At 43.6% G+C, this 14,949-nt stretch overlaps 1 protein-coding gene across 3 annotated transcripts in view; it reads left to right on the top strand.

Annotated features, from left to right (window-relative positions):
• Window positions 1-14,440, top strand: part of NCAM1 (neural cell adhesion molecule 1) — a 158,627-nt gene extending 144,187 nt beyond the window's left edge. The window contains exons 16-19 of one of the 3 annotated variants that reach the window (XM_075521323.1): window positions 5,526-5,733; window positions 6,155-6,271; window positions 8,694-9,476; window positions 12,300-14,440. In XM_075521323.1, the coding sequence (XP_075377438.1) occupies window positions 5,526-5,733; window positions 6,155-6,271; window positions 8,694-9,476; window positions 12,300-12,420 (1,229 nt within the window). In that variant the 3' untranslated portion in view covers window positions 12,421-14,440. The remainder of the gene's footprint in view (window positions 1-5,525; window positions 5,734-6,154; window positions 6,272-8,693; window positions 9,477-12,299) is intronic. The other 2 variants (XM_075521324.1, XM_075521326.1) reach the window with 2 other exon arrangements.
• The last annotated feature ends 509 nt before the right edge of the window (window positions 14,441-14,949 follow it).

Here is a 14,949-nt window from a genome sequence, read left to right as displayed (position 1 = left end):
AGGGAGTCAGTCATAGGAAAATAACAAAGCTTGAAGACAGTAGCAGACCACTGAAGCCACACAGTGTTGGTGACAATCTAAAAGGAGTTCAGTAGTAGTTTTGGGAAATATCTATTGCCCTCTTGTCTTGGAAGGAATGCTCCACAGATTGCTGTGTATTTCTGCTACCTAGTGGCTAAGTTGAAAGCAAGCATAAATTGTCAAGCCTATATGTGTGGAAACAGAAGCTGTTGTCACTTGGAATAGAAGGTTGCTCACATGTTGCTTTTCTCCACTATAAATTGTGCAGAATGTCTGAGAGAATGAGGTCTGTAAAATGTGGCACCCCTTGTTTGAAGGATGCTTTTAAGTCTTTGCAAATTAAAGCTGTTAGCATCCACTGAGAACAAATAGCTTTTCTCCTGGCTTGTTTGTTGTTGGGGTTTTTTTTCCTTCCGATGCATGAAACGAATTTTTATTTGTTTTGTTTATTCTCTCTTCTGCCAAATATTGTAGGACCTTTGAAATGCCTGGAATCCTATCTGCTTCTCTCCGTCCCTTTTTTGTCTCTTTGCCTGTGCCTGAACATTCTCTGCACACTCTAGCTGAGACCCCACTAGGAAGACACATCTGAGTGGTTCTGCTCTCTCTGACAGGGCAGTTGTCTGTACAGAGTTGCAGAAAGTAAAATTGATGAGTCATTTTATTGTACACTGTAAAATAAGGGTGATTAGAAAGATCAATCTTGCAGGAAGCTCATTTTCCATTGAAAAAATAATTTGGAATTAATAAATTCTTCACTTCTTTAGAATTAAGGACTCAAGAAATTCTTTAACACTTTGTGTTTCCTTATTTAACCTGTGGAAGTATTATTCCTATAACCAGAACTGGTAGAAGAGATTTGAAAGTTACTGAAAATTGCAGGGCTCTCTTACTAGCCTAGAAAAAAACCATTGCAGGCAATTACCTTGGCCCAGTTTCATTGTCTGAAACATAAAATCTGAGAATAGCACAAAAACAAGGGCATTCCTCTGCAGATTTGCCCTTATTCTCCCCATCTCTGTACTCTTCTTCCTGGCAGCCTTTCCTATCGTAGCTGCTCATGCTCCCTGGGACAGAGGGGCAGAGCAGGAAAGCTAAAGCTTTGGAAGGGAGGGAGAAGCAAGGAGGGGAGGCTTGCACCTATTCAGTAGTTCTCCTTTGGGTGTTTAGAGAGAAAAGAATTATTTTGTAGCTATCGCAGCAGAAATTGGATCTTTGGGAACAGTAGTGCTTGGTGGTTTTTATAACCTTGTGCAATGGGTTCCAAAATTTCAGGGCCAGTCAGTCTACTGCCAGGTTACAGCAGTTCTTGTGGACTGCTGTCTCCTGCAGCACTTCGTGTTGAAGTTTCATTGACAGCACAGTCACTCAGTGTAACTCAGGTGCTCTTTGCAATTTTGTGGATCAGCTGCAGATCATTTTCTGTGGCTGCAAGACCACAGCAGTCTGGGTTAGAACTGTATCTTCATGCTAATTAAACCAAATGGACTTCTGAGGAAACTCAGAATTATTTTGTAGTTATATAGTATTCCTCCTAGTGTAGCATTATAAATAGTTTATGCCCTTGCTTCCTACACATAAAAGATAGGACCCTGAGACAGAGTGGAAGGATAGCAGGGCATTTCTTTGCTATGAAGTGTTGGTTATATTGGCTGCAGCAAATCTCTGGCAGTTGTAGTGGCTGAAGCTTTACTGTTTCAGGGATGTTTGGGCTCACAGAGAAAATCAGTGGCAGAACAGAGAATTGATGCTAGGTTTGAACATTTTTATCTATTGTGTTAGTCATAAAACCATCTTTTCTCTGTTATATCTGATGTTTTCTAACCTTTCATGTGAGGAAAAGCCTTGCAGGTTATCTGAGAATGCGTCTGTGGTTTGGACAAGTTTCCTATAACCTGGGATACCTGCCACAGTTTTCAGATTTTTCTGTCTGTGACCATTTAGATTTTTGTTTATGTTACGTTTGTAAGTGTTTTCAGTGCCTCACAAGAAGCTGATGGAAGCTACATAAAAGCAAAATTTAGACAGGCTGTAGATCAAATCATGGAGCCATCACTGGGCTTCTGAGAAGTCTGGTACTTTTTCCATTGTACACGTTGCAATTAGCAAGATCAGTCATTTTGTGAGGCTTGGTACTTGCTGGGGGTTTTTTTGCAGAGCAGAGCGTCAGCTGTCCCAGTGGATCCTAGTGCTTGCCGAGGGCTATCAGAGAACTAATACTCTGCTTCCCAAGCACTAGTCCCAGAAATGCACAGACCTGCACACACAAACATAGAAGAACCCGCCATTGTCATTTTAAGTGAAATGACAAATGTTGCTTGGAACAGGAGCCATCTTTTTCTTCTGTTTTTGCTTTCTGTTACTCATCCTAAATAGACAGAGGTGAGTATTCAGACAGGCTTTTCTGCAATAGTGCTAAATAATCTGCATAAAATCCCTGTTTAGAAAGTAAAGCAGATTCCTATTCAACCAAATGTGGTGGAGGAAGATACGACATTCTGCTCTCCTTTGGGGATTTCTGTTAAAATTTCATGTTATTCCTAGCCTAAGCTCATCCACCTTCTGTTTCCAGCTTTTGAATCTTCTTGTACCTTTGCTCAAATAAAGTGCCTTTATTGCATGTACTATTCTGCACGTAGGGCTACAATGACCTAATTCATCCCTGCACATTTCTTTTTTGAAGTGACATTGACTGAGACATTTACTGTAATTTTTTTTTTAATTCTTCAACCACGATCGTGATATTTCCCTGAATCATCTTTTCCTCAGCATCTTTTCTGAAGAGCTTTCCCACATTAGTCATACTGATGCCAAAGACAGAGGTATTCTTTCATTTCCAGCTCCTTGCATCCCTATTTATGCATGTGCCTTGGTATTGCCAGAAGTGAAATGGTAACAGGCTGGCCCAGGATCCCGTGGGAATGCCTGAACCTTTTGATCTCTAATGGCACAGCAAACTGACTCCTGCACAGAGAATAAATTAGTTCCTTCCTCACTATTCATGTAAAGCAGCTTGCCCAAGTCCAATACCATGGGTAAATACTAAGGTGCTTGAAAACAGCCACTGCTGCAATGCCTGCTGAGGACCCAGAAGCTTTGGCTCTGCCCCAGAGGCAGAGGCTGCAATTGTCCTAATGGGTTTGCAGTTTTTGCAGTTCTTGTAGTTCAGATGGGTCATGTGCAGTGGTTCCCAGACAAGGTATAGGCAATGTATAAGGCTGTTGATGTGGTTTATGCCACAGATAATTCCTGACCTTAAGGGGCTTATAGCTAATACTGACGGGTCTTGTAAAAGCTGGTGGGGAAGGAAGCAAAGAGTAGGACTCTCGCTTAAATGGAATTTTCCAGAAGATGTCTTCTAGCACATGGGAAAATTCCATTTGTCCCAGGATGAAATATTTTGTCTCACTCCAGTTCTGGTGACTGAGATGAGGTATATTTTGGAGGCACAACAAGGAACTATTATCCTGTAATCCTGTCTGTGATGCTTTCCGTAGTGCACCTTTACTAGCCTGCCAAGGAGCTCATTCCCAGAAAGATGATGTAGATGAGAAGTTTGACACATCTTTAGGTTTTTCTCCAAGAGCTGGTGTGAACAGGAACATGTTAATTATTGAATAATCCACGCAAGAATCCTGAATACATTAGAAGAGGGAAAATACATGACCTCCTCACTCCCTGCATGCATCAGAGGGTGATTAATTCATTTAATTACGCAGCTTATTGCAAGGTGCTGGCAGGGGTCTGGTCTCTGGCACAAATGTTCTGCTGAGCATTTAATGGACTTGTGATGTAAGTGTCAGAGTCGGGTGCCTCAGAGTGACTTCTAGATATAGTCAAATGCAGAAAGAAACTTTCCTGTTCGAGTCCAGATTCCTTAACACGTATCAGGGTCAAAAAATGAAACAACACTTATCTGCCTCATGCTAAGGATGTTCTGTCTCCTATTTTTAAGTAATAAAATGTGTGGCAGAGGGCATGGCTCTCTGTCTGCGAGCCCTGGAAATGATCTCTCCACCTGTCAAAGTCAACATAGGTCGGGTTGAGGGGAAAGAGGTGCTTGGCTAGGCTTTTCTGCAAAGAAAAGATTCTAAGTGTTTGGGAGTTGTGACATCCAGCAGTAAAAAATGCAGTAGAAATTTATAGAATTGCATCTTAATTGAAAGAAAAAACCAAAATACTCCTATGGACAATGACAAACATGCTGCTCTTGTTCAGCTGTCTCATCAGTAAGCAGTTCTGTCAGATGCACAGGCATTTGCTGAGTGCATAGTCCCATAGTGAAAGGCAGACTATGTGACGGTTGAGACTAGCAAGCTGGTTTTGAGTAGTTTGGTACATCTAAATAGGTGCTGAACTGTATGAGCCAGCAGCTAAATGCTCTGCCTGCAGATCATCAGGTTGGGAAGAATTATTCTGGATAAAACAAGGGGAACAAAAAGTAGTTTGTGTTCAGAGTATGATAGTAAGAGGCTGGGAAGCTGCAGCTGGCAACATTCAAGGCTGCGCCTGTTGGTTTTGTGATGATCAAAGGCTTTGACAGGATTAACTGATGTGTTTATCCACTCCCTGTTTCTAAGAAAGTACTCAGCATTTTACAAGCAGGTAGAAAGTTAAAGGCGCTTCCCCTGAAGTTAGTACTATATGGACAACCCCATGCATTTTCTAGGCCTCCATCACCACCTCTCACCTGCTGTCCTTTTGTCTACTGGAAAAGGCAAGGTATTTTTTTTCTGTTCTATAGCTGGGGAAACATGGTGGAGATTGGGTGTGGTAGAGCAGGCAGCTGCTGTGACCAGGACAATGTCAACAGAGTGACAGTCTGATTATCTTTACCACCTGCTTTCTCAGAAGGCTACTTGGATTGTTGTCTGTACCTAAGCCAAAACACTCTTAGAGCATTCACTGATGAGCTCAGCTATCTCTGGATAAGACATGAAAAGCTTACCACTTTCCAGTTCTGGACAGCTGGGTCTTACCTGAGCAACAGGAAGGGTTTTAATTCCTTCTTTTGTTTTCACCACATAAGGGGCTAATCAATGCTGAGGCCCCCAGTATTCTGTGTCCCACCAGGGCAAGTCATGCTACAGAGTCTAGGCTTCACTTACGCTTGTCCTTGTGCCAGGCTGGCAGGGCCAAAGTCACTCTGGACCCTAGACACAGCCTACATCTTGAGGAAGTGGTAGAGGGGAACAGGAGTCCTTCAGAGTTCCAGCTGGGTATATGCTACAGTAGAAGAGGTTTCTGTAGTCTGCTTTCCAGGCCTTAGCCAAACAGAGTTGGGAAAAGCCCCATTAGGTCTAAGTGAATCTGTCTTTTAAGGTAGATTGTCCTGCATGTCTTTAGGATAAAGTACTGGTTATGACAAGGCTGCCAGAGAGAGAGCGTACTTTCTGTAAGTTTCCAAGCTTGCAACCTAGGCATAGCCAAATTTGAGCCATAACTAGCCCCAACTCACCTTTTAACTATAATGCCTTCTTTTCTTCTCTTTTTGGTCTCTAAAGCCAGCACTAGCCCTACATCAGGCCTTGGGACTGCTGCCATCGTAGGCATTCTCATTGTTATCTTTGTGCTGCTCCTGGTGGCTGTGGATGTCACATGCTACTTCCTGAACAAGTGTGGCCTGCTGATGTGCATTGCTGTCAACTTATGCGGCAAATCTGGCCCAGGAGCCAAGGGCAAAGACATGGAGGAGGGCAAAGCCGCCTTCTCGTGAGTACTGTCATCACTTATATTGTTCCTTCTGTTGATCAAGTGTGTCCCCTCAGCAACTCTGGAAAAGAAACTGTTCTAGGGAGTTCTGGGTTCCTCATCTCTGATGGGAGGGTACTGAGAAGATCTGGGGCCACGCTGGTTCTGCTTTATATTTCCAGGAAGGGGTCTCTTCAGCTGTTCCTCTGTTTTTGTCCTATTCCTGTTTAGTAGCCATCAAATGGCTGGCCCAAAGGCTGGACATCACAGTGGTCTTCTGTGCTGTAGGTAACAACTGGAAAGGGGAGTGACAAAAAGAAGTAATCTGCTGTTCAGGCCAGTCCGTTTCTGTCATTCACTGTCGACATTTGCAGCATGTCTTTGCAGGACGATACCTAGTGTGAATGGGAACCAATCTCCATATGCAATTCCTTTGTTACAGGAAAGATGAGTCCAAGGAGCCTATTGTGGAGGTGCGGACTGAAGAGGAGCGGACCCCCAACCATGATGGGGGAAAACACACAGAGCCCAATGAGACCACCCCGCTGACGGAGCCAGAGTATGTTGGCATTAGTCAATCTTAGCACGGGGTCAATACATTGCCCTCAGTTGCCTTAATCCCTGATCTCTCATGCCCATGACTTAGGGCAGGAAGAGAGGAAGAAGAGTAAAATCTCGACACTCCATTTGTGATATACCAGCGAGGAAATGCCTCCTCTCTTCCCCAAGATTCAGTAACTCCTATTTCCAGCACTGGAAGAGGAGCAAAGCAATGTTTTTTGAAAGGCCTGTCTCTGCCAGTCCTGTCCAGTGTGTAGATCAGGCACCTGTCCAGGTTCACTGCAAAGGATCCAGAGCAAAAGCAGCCCCCCGCTAGCACTGACTCCTGCTTGAACTTTGCCCTAGCAATGCTGGATGAGTGCTTGAACGACACATGGTGAAAGCAGTCCTCTCTACTGATAGCAGCAGAGTAGCTGTGCTCTGGATGTTGGGTGAGGCCTGGCAAGTCTCATTATTCTGTGAGAGGGTTGAGCACTACCTATGAGCTTCATTTATGTTGGAGAACTTGTTTGGGGCCTAAGTCTGTGAATCCATGTTAGCTGGGACTGGCAAGGTTTAAGTATTGCCCAATGTCTACATTAAGCTCTTTCCTAAACTGCTGCAATTCTAGTGTCCTCTGAGTACTTCTCCATAGTTTCTGGGGTAGTAATGGGAGGAATTCACTTTAGGAAGCTGCTGAAATTCTTGTTAATATTTAGGTCAGGTTTCGAATTGATGACATGTCATGGTTTAGCTTCAGTCAGCAACTAAGCAGCACACAGCCGCTCTCTCACCTTCCCCCCCGGTGGAATGGGGGAGAGAATCAGAAGGGCAAAAGTAAGAGAACTCGTGGGTTGAGATAAGAACAGTTTAACAATTGGAAAAAAAAATAGTAAATTGTAACAAAAAGGAAAACAATAAGAGAGAGAGAGAGGAACAAAACCCAGGGAAAAAAACAAGTGATGCAACCGCTCACCACCTGCTGACTGACACCCAGCCAGTCCCCGAGCAGCAATCGCTGCCCCCCAGCCAGCTCCCCCCAGTTTCTATACTGAACATGACGTCATATGGTATGGAATAGCCCTTTGGCCAGTTTGGATCAACTCTCTTGGCTGTGCCCCTCCCAGCTTCTTGTGCACCCGGCAGAGCATGGGAAGCTGAAAAGCCCTTGACTAGTGCAAACATGACTTAGCAACAACTAAAACATCAGTGTGTTATCAGCATTATTCTCGTACTAAATCCAAAACACAGCACTACACCAGCTACTAGGAAGAAAAGTAACTCTATCCCAGACAAAACCAGGATATGAGACAAGTTGGATTCCTTTCCTTCAGCAGTCATCACAATGGTGAGGTGGTCAGGCTCTTCCACCTGCATACTGCTCACCTCCTCTGATTACGTTAGCAGTGGGGCCCACTGGTAAAATGGCTCTGCTGGAAGTCTGTGTGAGGTGAGAGGAGAAAGAAAGCTATGTCCACAAGCAGCACTGAAATGCGGAGTCGCAGCACTGAGGAATAGCTGGAATTTGCGTTGTCCTGATTTTCTTGGTTAGTCTTACCAGAGTTTTACCTCAATTATCCTCCTCTATGAAGGTTTTCTCTCTGTTAATAAGCCTGAGATGGTGTTATCAGACACATTGGCTTCTTATGGAATAAACCATTTGTTTTTCCAGCCTCGCATCCATGTACTTGTTAAGGCAACCAGTGCTACATCATGGCTGCTACAGCGTAGTTACACTGTCAGACATTGCCCTAAAGCAAACCTTATTCCAGCTAACACAACGGGCTGGAATCTGGTCAAAAGGGCAGAAAACATAATCTCAAAGCTGCATGTGTATGTACATATATATATATATATATATATATGCATTATATGTGTGTGTGAGAAAAAGAGTTATATTCTGTGTGGTTTGATGAAGGCCTTAGACTTGCATGCAAAAGGACAGGGCCAAGATGAGGGACTGGATTCAGGGGCCCTGCACTGGGACCTTGTTGCATGGTGACAGATGGCACAGGGCTGCAGGCTCAGGGAATTGGTAGAAAGCTTCCTTATGAGGTTAGGTGGAAGAGGCTGAGAAGAAAGTTAGGCTAAAAGAGAAGAGTCTCTGCAAGTTGACAGGGTTATGTTTGGCTAAGACTTGAACCAAAATCTACATGAGCAAGCCATTCCTGAAGGACGTGTCCTCTTTGCTTGTTTTCTCTTCCTAGTTATTCTTCAGTCATCCCAGCCAGCCCTTGCTACCCTTTGCACATTTGACTTCTGAAAGGTTTCTGCTTCTCTGCGTACCTCTCCATGTTGTGTGTGTATGTTGTAATTATATGCCGTGCTGCTCCTGTGCCACCTACTTGCCTTCTCACTCTTACACTCTTCTCCCCTTTCCCCTGCTGTCATTTACAGGCTTCATTGTCTCTATTTCTCTTCTACTCCTGTCCTCTTCACAGGCACCCCGCCGATACCGCAGCTACTGTTGAGGATATGCTGCCTTCTGTAACTACGGGCACCACTAATTCTGACACTGTCACTGAAACCTTTGCCACTGCTCAGAACAGCCCCACCAGTGAGACCACTACGCTGACCTCCAGTATTGCCCTGCCAGCCGTGGCCATTCCTGACTCAAACTCCATGTCGCCTGGCCAGGCTACTCCAGCCAAAGGGGCAGCCACCTCAGTCTCTTCACCACCACCCTCATCCACCCCCAAAGTGGCCCCCCTTGTTGATCTCAGCGATACCCCAAGCTCTACTCCAGCTACTAATAATTTGTCTTCAGGTGTCCTGTCCAACCAAGGTGCAGTGCTCAGCCCCAGTGCTGTTGCTAATGTGGCCGAGACCTCCAAAGTGGCAGCTGGTAACAAGCCAGCTGCCCCAAGCCCTGCAAACCTCACTAGCCCTCCAGCTCCATCAGAGCCCAAGCAGGAGGTCTCAAGCACCAAGAGCCCTGAAAAGGAAGTTGTGCAGCCCAGTACAGTGAAGAGCCCAACAGAGACAACCAAGAACCCAAGCAATCTGAAGAGTGAGGCTGCTTCAGGCAGCACCACAAACCCCTCACAGAATGAGGACTTTAAAATGGACGAAGGGACCTTCAAGACGCCAGACATTGATCTTGCAAAGGATGTTTTTGCAGCTCTTGGCACTACTACTCCTGCCAGTGTGACTAGCGGGCAAGCTCGTGAGCTTGCTTCTTCTGCTGCAGACAGCTCTGTACCTGCTGCACCTGCAAAGACCGAGTATGGCTGCCTTTAATCTTCTGTGGTTGTATGCTGTGTCTCTTGTGCACTGGTGCTTGTGCTGTGTTATTGTTGGGTGTTCTCTCAACTAATGTCATTGTTTCCTTAGCAAACTAACTCACCTGTGAACGAACTAAACAGGGCTTGGCTTTAAAGGTCCAGGAGGAAAGCAGGAATAGGCTGTGCCAGGGAAGCAGAGAAAAGACAAACCCAGAAATTTATCATCAATGTGTTATTCTTTAGACTTTTATGCAGTTTTGTCTATTGTAGGTTATTCTGTTATGAAAGAGATCAGAAATGGTTCAGTTTGATAAAGCAAGCACTGTCCTCGGAGGCACTGAGTTCCTGCAGTTCAGTGAGGACAGCCACCCCAATTCAATTTCCTAAAAGATCAGTGGAGCCCTTCAGAACTTCTTTCAGTGTAAGGCAGTGCAGAAACTAGTGCCATGTGAAACTGTAAAAGCATGATACCTCTGGATTTGTCCCTAAACTAGCAAAAGGATAAGGCAGTGTGATCCTGTCTGAGAGAGGGCGAGCAGTCGCAGCACAGTTGGGTCAGGATAACTTGGCAGTGTGTTGTCCTGGTATATCAGAGATGAGTCTCCATCCACTGTATCGGGTCTCCCCTTTACCCAGCGGATTTATTCAGAGAGCATCAGTGTGCTTCTAGGCAGGACAACCCTAGGAGTCCTTTGGAGCCTTATGCCATCTGGACAGGATCCACTTACCTCAGTTGAGACAATTCTGCACCTTGTGTTTGGCAGGGGACACTGTAACTGGAGACTGAAAACAGCATCAAGTCCTCACCTGGGTAACTGGGGGGAGGGTCCCCAGCTGTTGTGCACATGTTGGACGAGAACACTCTTACTGTGTCGGTTTGCATGGCAGTTGCTGACAGAGCTGTGAGCACAGAAGCCTGGAAAATGCTGACTGAAAATGTATAAGCCACCCTTGAGGGGACAAGTACCTAAGGTCCCTGTTCCTTCTGGCTTCCTATTTGGACACCATGTGTTGATAGAGGCAGGATGAAATAGGAGGAGTATCTTGTCTTTCCTGCCTGAGCAGGGTCTGTGCTTTATCATGAGAGAATCCCAAAAAGGCAGCTCAGATTGTTGTGGGAGCAGCTCTCAAAACCAAAAGACTGAGTTCACACTGCATCTTTAGCTTTTGCAAAGGAAAGTGTATTGAGGACACTGGGCTCTGCACCGTCAGCTAGATTGCTGCCAAGAACCTAACTAGCTGTTCTAGAGCTAGGTTTACAGTTCACTCAGACAAATCTAGGCTATGCTATAGCAACCACACTGGAGACACAAAGTCACAGCTTTGGTTAGAACTTTTTCCATCTTCACCTCTCCAGGAAAATTTCCTCATTCTGGAAGCTTTGTATTTAATCCAAAATAAAGCATTGGCCTTGATAGTTGGCTTTGACACTGTGATTGCAATGTGTATTAGCATTCATGGAAGAGCAGTCAGTCGGATACTGTAGAACCAAGAACCAGGCTCTCTTCCAGATCTGAGTGAAAACCCATGCTGTTTTACTGTGTTATTCAGGTGCCTTTACATCTTATGGCTCTGGTCTCCCTACCTCCCTGCTGTGCTCCCATCTTCCCCTAAGTCAGGAGACATTCCTGCCGTGTGACTGTTCCACAGCACTGCCTTGTGCCCCACGCAGCTATGGAGCATCTGGCCCTTCCTGGAAAGCCTGGTTGACACAGCAGATGCACTAGGGTTGGCAGGAACTAGGCAGCCTTGATGGGTGCAGCTGAGCTGCTCCCAAGCAGAGAAATCCATGTTCACTACAGTTCACTGCACCTAAAGCCACTGCCCCATCATGCTGGGTGCTACAGAGAGACAAACAGAATAGAGAATTGTGATCTGGTACTGAGCTGAAAGGAGGTAGGAAATGGTTTGCCCATAGTAAGGAAACATTTCAAATTAATTAATGCAACTTGGTCCGTGTCATGTAAATGAATTCTTGGTATGGTGGAACGCAGAGCTGTGTTCTTTCTGCTGATCCAGCCACCTTCTTCTACCTGTGCTGCTCATCTGCTTCCCTTGGGGCAAATCAGTATTGCAGCCATAGGCTTAGATTCATCTCACCTGCTTGTCAGGATGAATTAAGATTGCAGTCATCTCAGACTAACTTTGTGGCTAATGGGCTGGAACAGGCACTTCTTCAGGGAGGCTGCCAGATATGCCTTATGTAGCCCTTTTCATGACTATGAAGAGAGAGTTGGACAAACAGGCTTCTCTGATTCTTCAGTAAAGTGCCAAAAGACAGGCTGGTGAACCTGAGCTTTAGACTGTGAAGATGTTGACCTCCCTTACACTTGTGAAAATGTGTTTGGCAAAATTCACTGCTTCTGTGTTTCCCTTCCTGCAACATACTGGGAAATTCTGGGACTGGCTTCCTGTAGGGAAAAAGATTTTCTGCTAAAACGGCAGTCTGTTTTAATAGGACATTTGGGTGACATAAATGACTGATGGTAAAATCAAATTCCTTTGCAACTGTGTGAGTTTTCCCTTTTGCTCCTTTTTTCACACCAACAACACACCTTGCACCTCTGCTGACCTCATCCTACTAGTATGTTAAATCAGGGCAGAAGAAAAATCAAAAAAGATTTTAATAGAGCTAAATGAAGCTGGGGCGGGGGGTGAGTTTGGTTTTACATATTTCTGCATCTAGAAATGCTCATTTTGCTCTAGCAAGGCAGTATATTTGGTTGTTTCCAGAAACATATTTTTTCCTTATCGTTAATTCAGCAATAGACAGTCTATATTTCTCTGTCTCTAAACTGTGCCATTTTGGTGATTCTTCTTCAGGAAAATCCCAGTAGAAGACAAATCTGAAGTGCAAGCAACGGGAACTAAGACACCTCCAGCAGAAGTCAAGACGGTCCCCAATGAAGCCACACAAACAAATGAAAATGAGAGCAAAGCATGATCAGCGACAGATGAAAATGAATGACAGAACAACTTCACCCAAGCATTTAATACACAAAACACAACACACATCTCATTCCTCTAGTGTCTGTTGCCTTTTTTAAAAAAAAAAAAAAAAAAAACCAAACAAAACAAAACAGAAAATGCATAAATGGGGGGAGGGGGGGAATCTCTCTTTTTTCTTTTCTTCTTTTTTCTTTTTTTTTTTTTAAAGATTTCTAGAAAGGTTCTATTTGTTGTGCACTTGCTTTTAAAAAGTAATACATTTTAAAAACAGGGTTAAACCCGTAATAAAATCAGGGCTTAGCTGACCCTGTGTATATTCAAATAAGCAAAATTGCAAATACCATTTGCAACGTGGTTGGGAAGTTCAAAATCAACTAGTCCTAGACAAAAAAAAAAAAAGACAAAAAAAAAAAAAAAGACCCTGTTCTTTCCTTCGTTAGTATAGCAGATATAACCACTGTACTACTTGGTACAGCTGGTACTTAATGAACAAAGTCCACAATTTATTTTTATACTTTTCAGTCGAGTTTGAAATATGTAAAGCCTCATAAATAAGTTATAATTTCTGTTCACCTTGTATTTGTTCAGTATGCAAAGTGTCTTGAGCTCTTTGTGACTGAATTCTGTTCTCCACGTTAGACATTTATTTGGGTTTTATTATTACCTTTTTTTAGGAAGAATGCCAAAATTGCAGCTTCGGGGATATATTTCAATTTGCAGTATTCAGACTCTACATTTCTTTAAATTTTGTGTTAATTTTTGCCAACTTTTGTTCTTTCCAGTGTTTACAATTGACAAATTTTTTTTAAATTTTTGTTGTGTTTAAATGTATGTGTAAAATAGCTGCCTTTTTTTTTTAAGTAAATACAGTCTATAGATACTAGGTTAGCAGCATGCTTGCTTTGCAAAGGGAGACATTTTAAAACATGGATGTTTACAGTAGTTGTTTCCCCTTTATCTTTTCTTAATTATTGTTGTTGTTGTTGTTATTATTATTATTATTATTATTATTATTTCTTACTGGAGTAAGAAGAAAAGTAATGCTGGGGTTTGGTTTGGGTTTTTTTGGGTGGGTGGGGTGTATTCAAACCACTTGTCACCAATCAAGGTCTTTATCCAGCAATCCACATAAACGCACGCTTAACTTGGAATGAGAGAGTTGCTGGTGAGAGTCCTTCTATACTTAAATTTAGTAAGAGTTTAAGTCCCTTGCTGGACCTGGGCCTGACTGCATAAGAGAAATAGTATCTCTGCTTTTTTAGGACATTCTCCCCTTTCCTTCATGGAACCCTCCCGGAGCTTTGAGAAGCAGAAGGGAGATTGTACAGTTAGGGCTGGTCTGGTCTCATCTCAGATGTTTGACTATATCAATTTCTCCTTAGTATGTCGGTAAATACCATTTCCTTTGACCCTAGAAATCTGATTTAAAAGCAAAGATTTTTTGCACAAGGGTGCTTGGCAGTGTGCAAGACCCCTCCTGCAAAGCCGGCTCCATCAGCAGTTGGACTAGATGATTGTTGTAGGTCCTTTCCAACTGAACTATTCTATTCTATCACATCATGTGTATTGAGTCATCCGCGTATGCTTTGCAGAATTAAAACCATGAAATCAAGAGCAAGTGCTTGGAAGTCAATGCCAAGACTCCCTTTGATTTCATTTGCCTTGGCATTGTGTCTTTAACAGTTGGAAAAGGGGGCTGATGTAGTACCTGTATTGTCATTATGGCAGGGGGAGGTTATCATTGGGAATCGCAGAGTAACGCTCAGATTTCAGAGTGAAAAGAAAGGAGGCTTGAGCAGAAGGAAGGCAGAGGTATATAGGGGAAGACCAGCCCATTGTATAGAGATGTTCCTTCTGTTGGGGTTTTGGGTTGTTTTTCTCTCTTTTTTTTTTTTTCTTTTGTTTTCTTTTTTATTCTACTTTAGATCTGCAAGCTTGTGCACTGTGGGTGCGTGACTATTTTAGTGTGAAACGTGTTTTTTGTCATAGTATTGAAATATAAAAGCTTCAACATAGTTTGGATGTGGAAGGTGTAGCGATAGTTCAGATTTAAAAAAAAAAAAATATTCAGGAAACAAAAAAGAGAACAGCTCTTACAAGGAACAGAAGCCTTCAAATGAAAAGTCAAACTGAGCTGTCTATGGCATCCATTCCGTTGCGCTAAGGTGATGAACAGAAGGATGATGGGGGGTGGGTAGACTGCAGTTTGGCTCAGGTAAATTGAGCCACTTTTATTGGTGTATTCTTCTAAGTATGCAGTCTTTTACAGTGACATCACATAATTTCGAACTGTGAAAAATAATGGTCTTGTTATTTGCTAAGCGTGGGGTTTTTTGCATTTTTTCCTTAGCTCCTGGGATGCAAATGAAGGATGACTGGATATGCAGGCATAGACACTCATGCAATACCCATCCTGAGCAGGATATCAGGGCAGGATGGGCCCTCACTTCAAAGCCTTGTGTCAAATTTGGCCTTTGCACGGCCCATCACAGCAGTGTCAGTGTAACTATGGGGAAGTTTGGCC

Source organism: Mycteria americana, chromosome 19 (assembly GCF_035582795.1).
Source record: "Mycteria americana isolate JAX WOST 10 ecotype Jacksonville Zoo and Gardens chromosome 19, USCA_MyAme_1.0, whole genome shotgun sequence".
Taxonomy (NCBI): domain Eukaryota; kingdom Metazoa; phylum Chordata; class Aves; order Ciconiiformes; family Ciconiidae; genus Mycteria; species Mycteria americana.
This window is presented reverse-complemented; position numbering and strand designations above follow the sequence as displayed.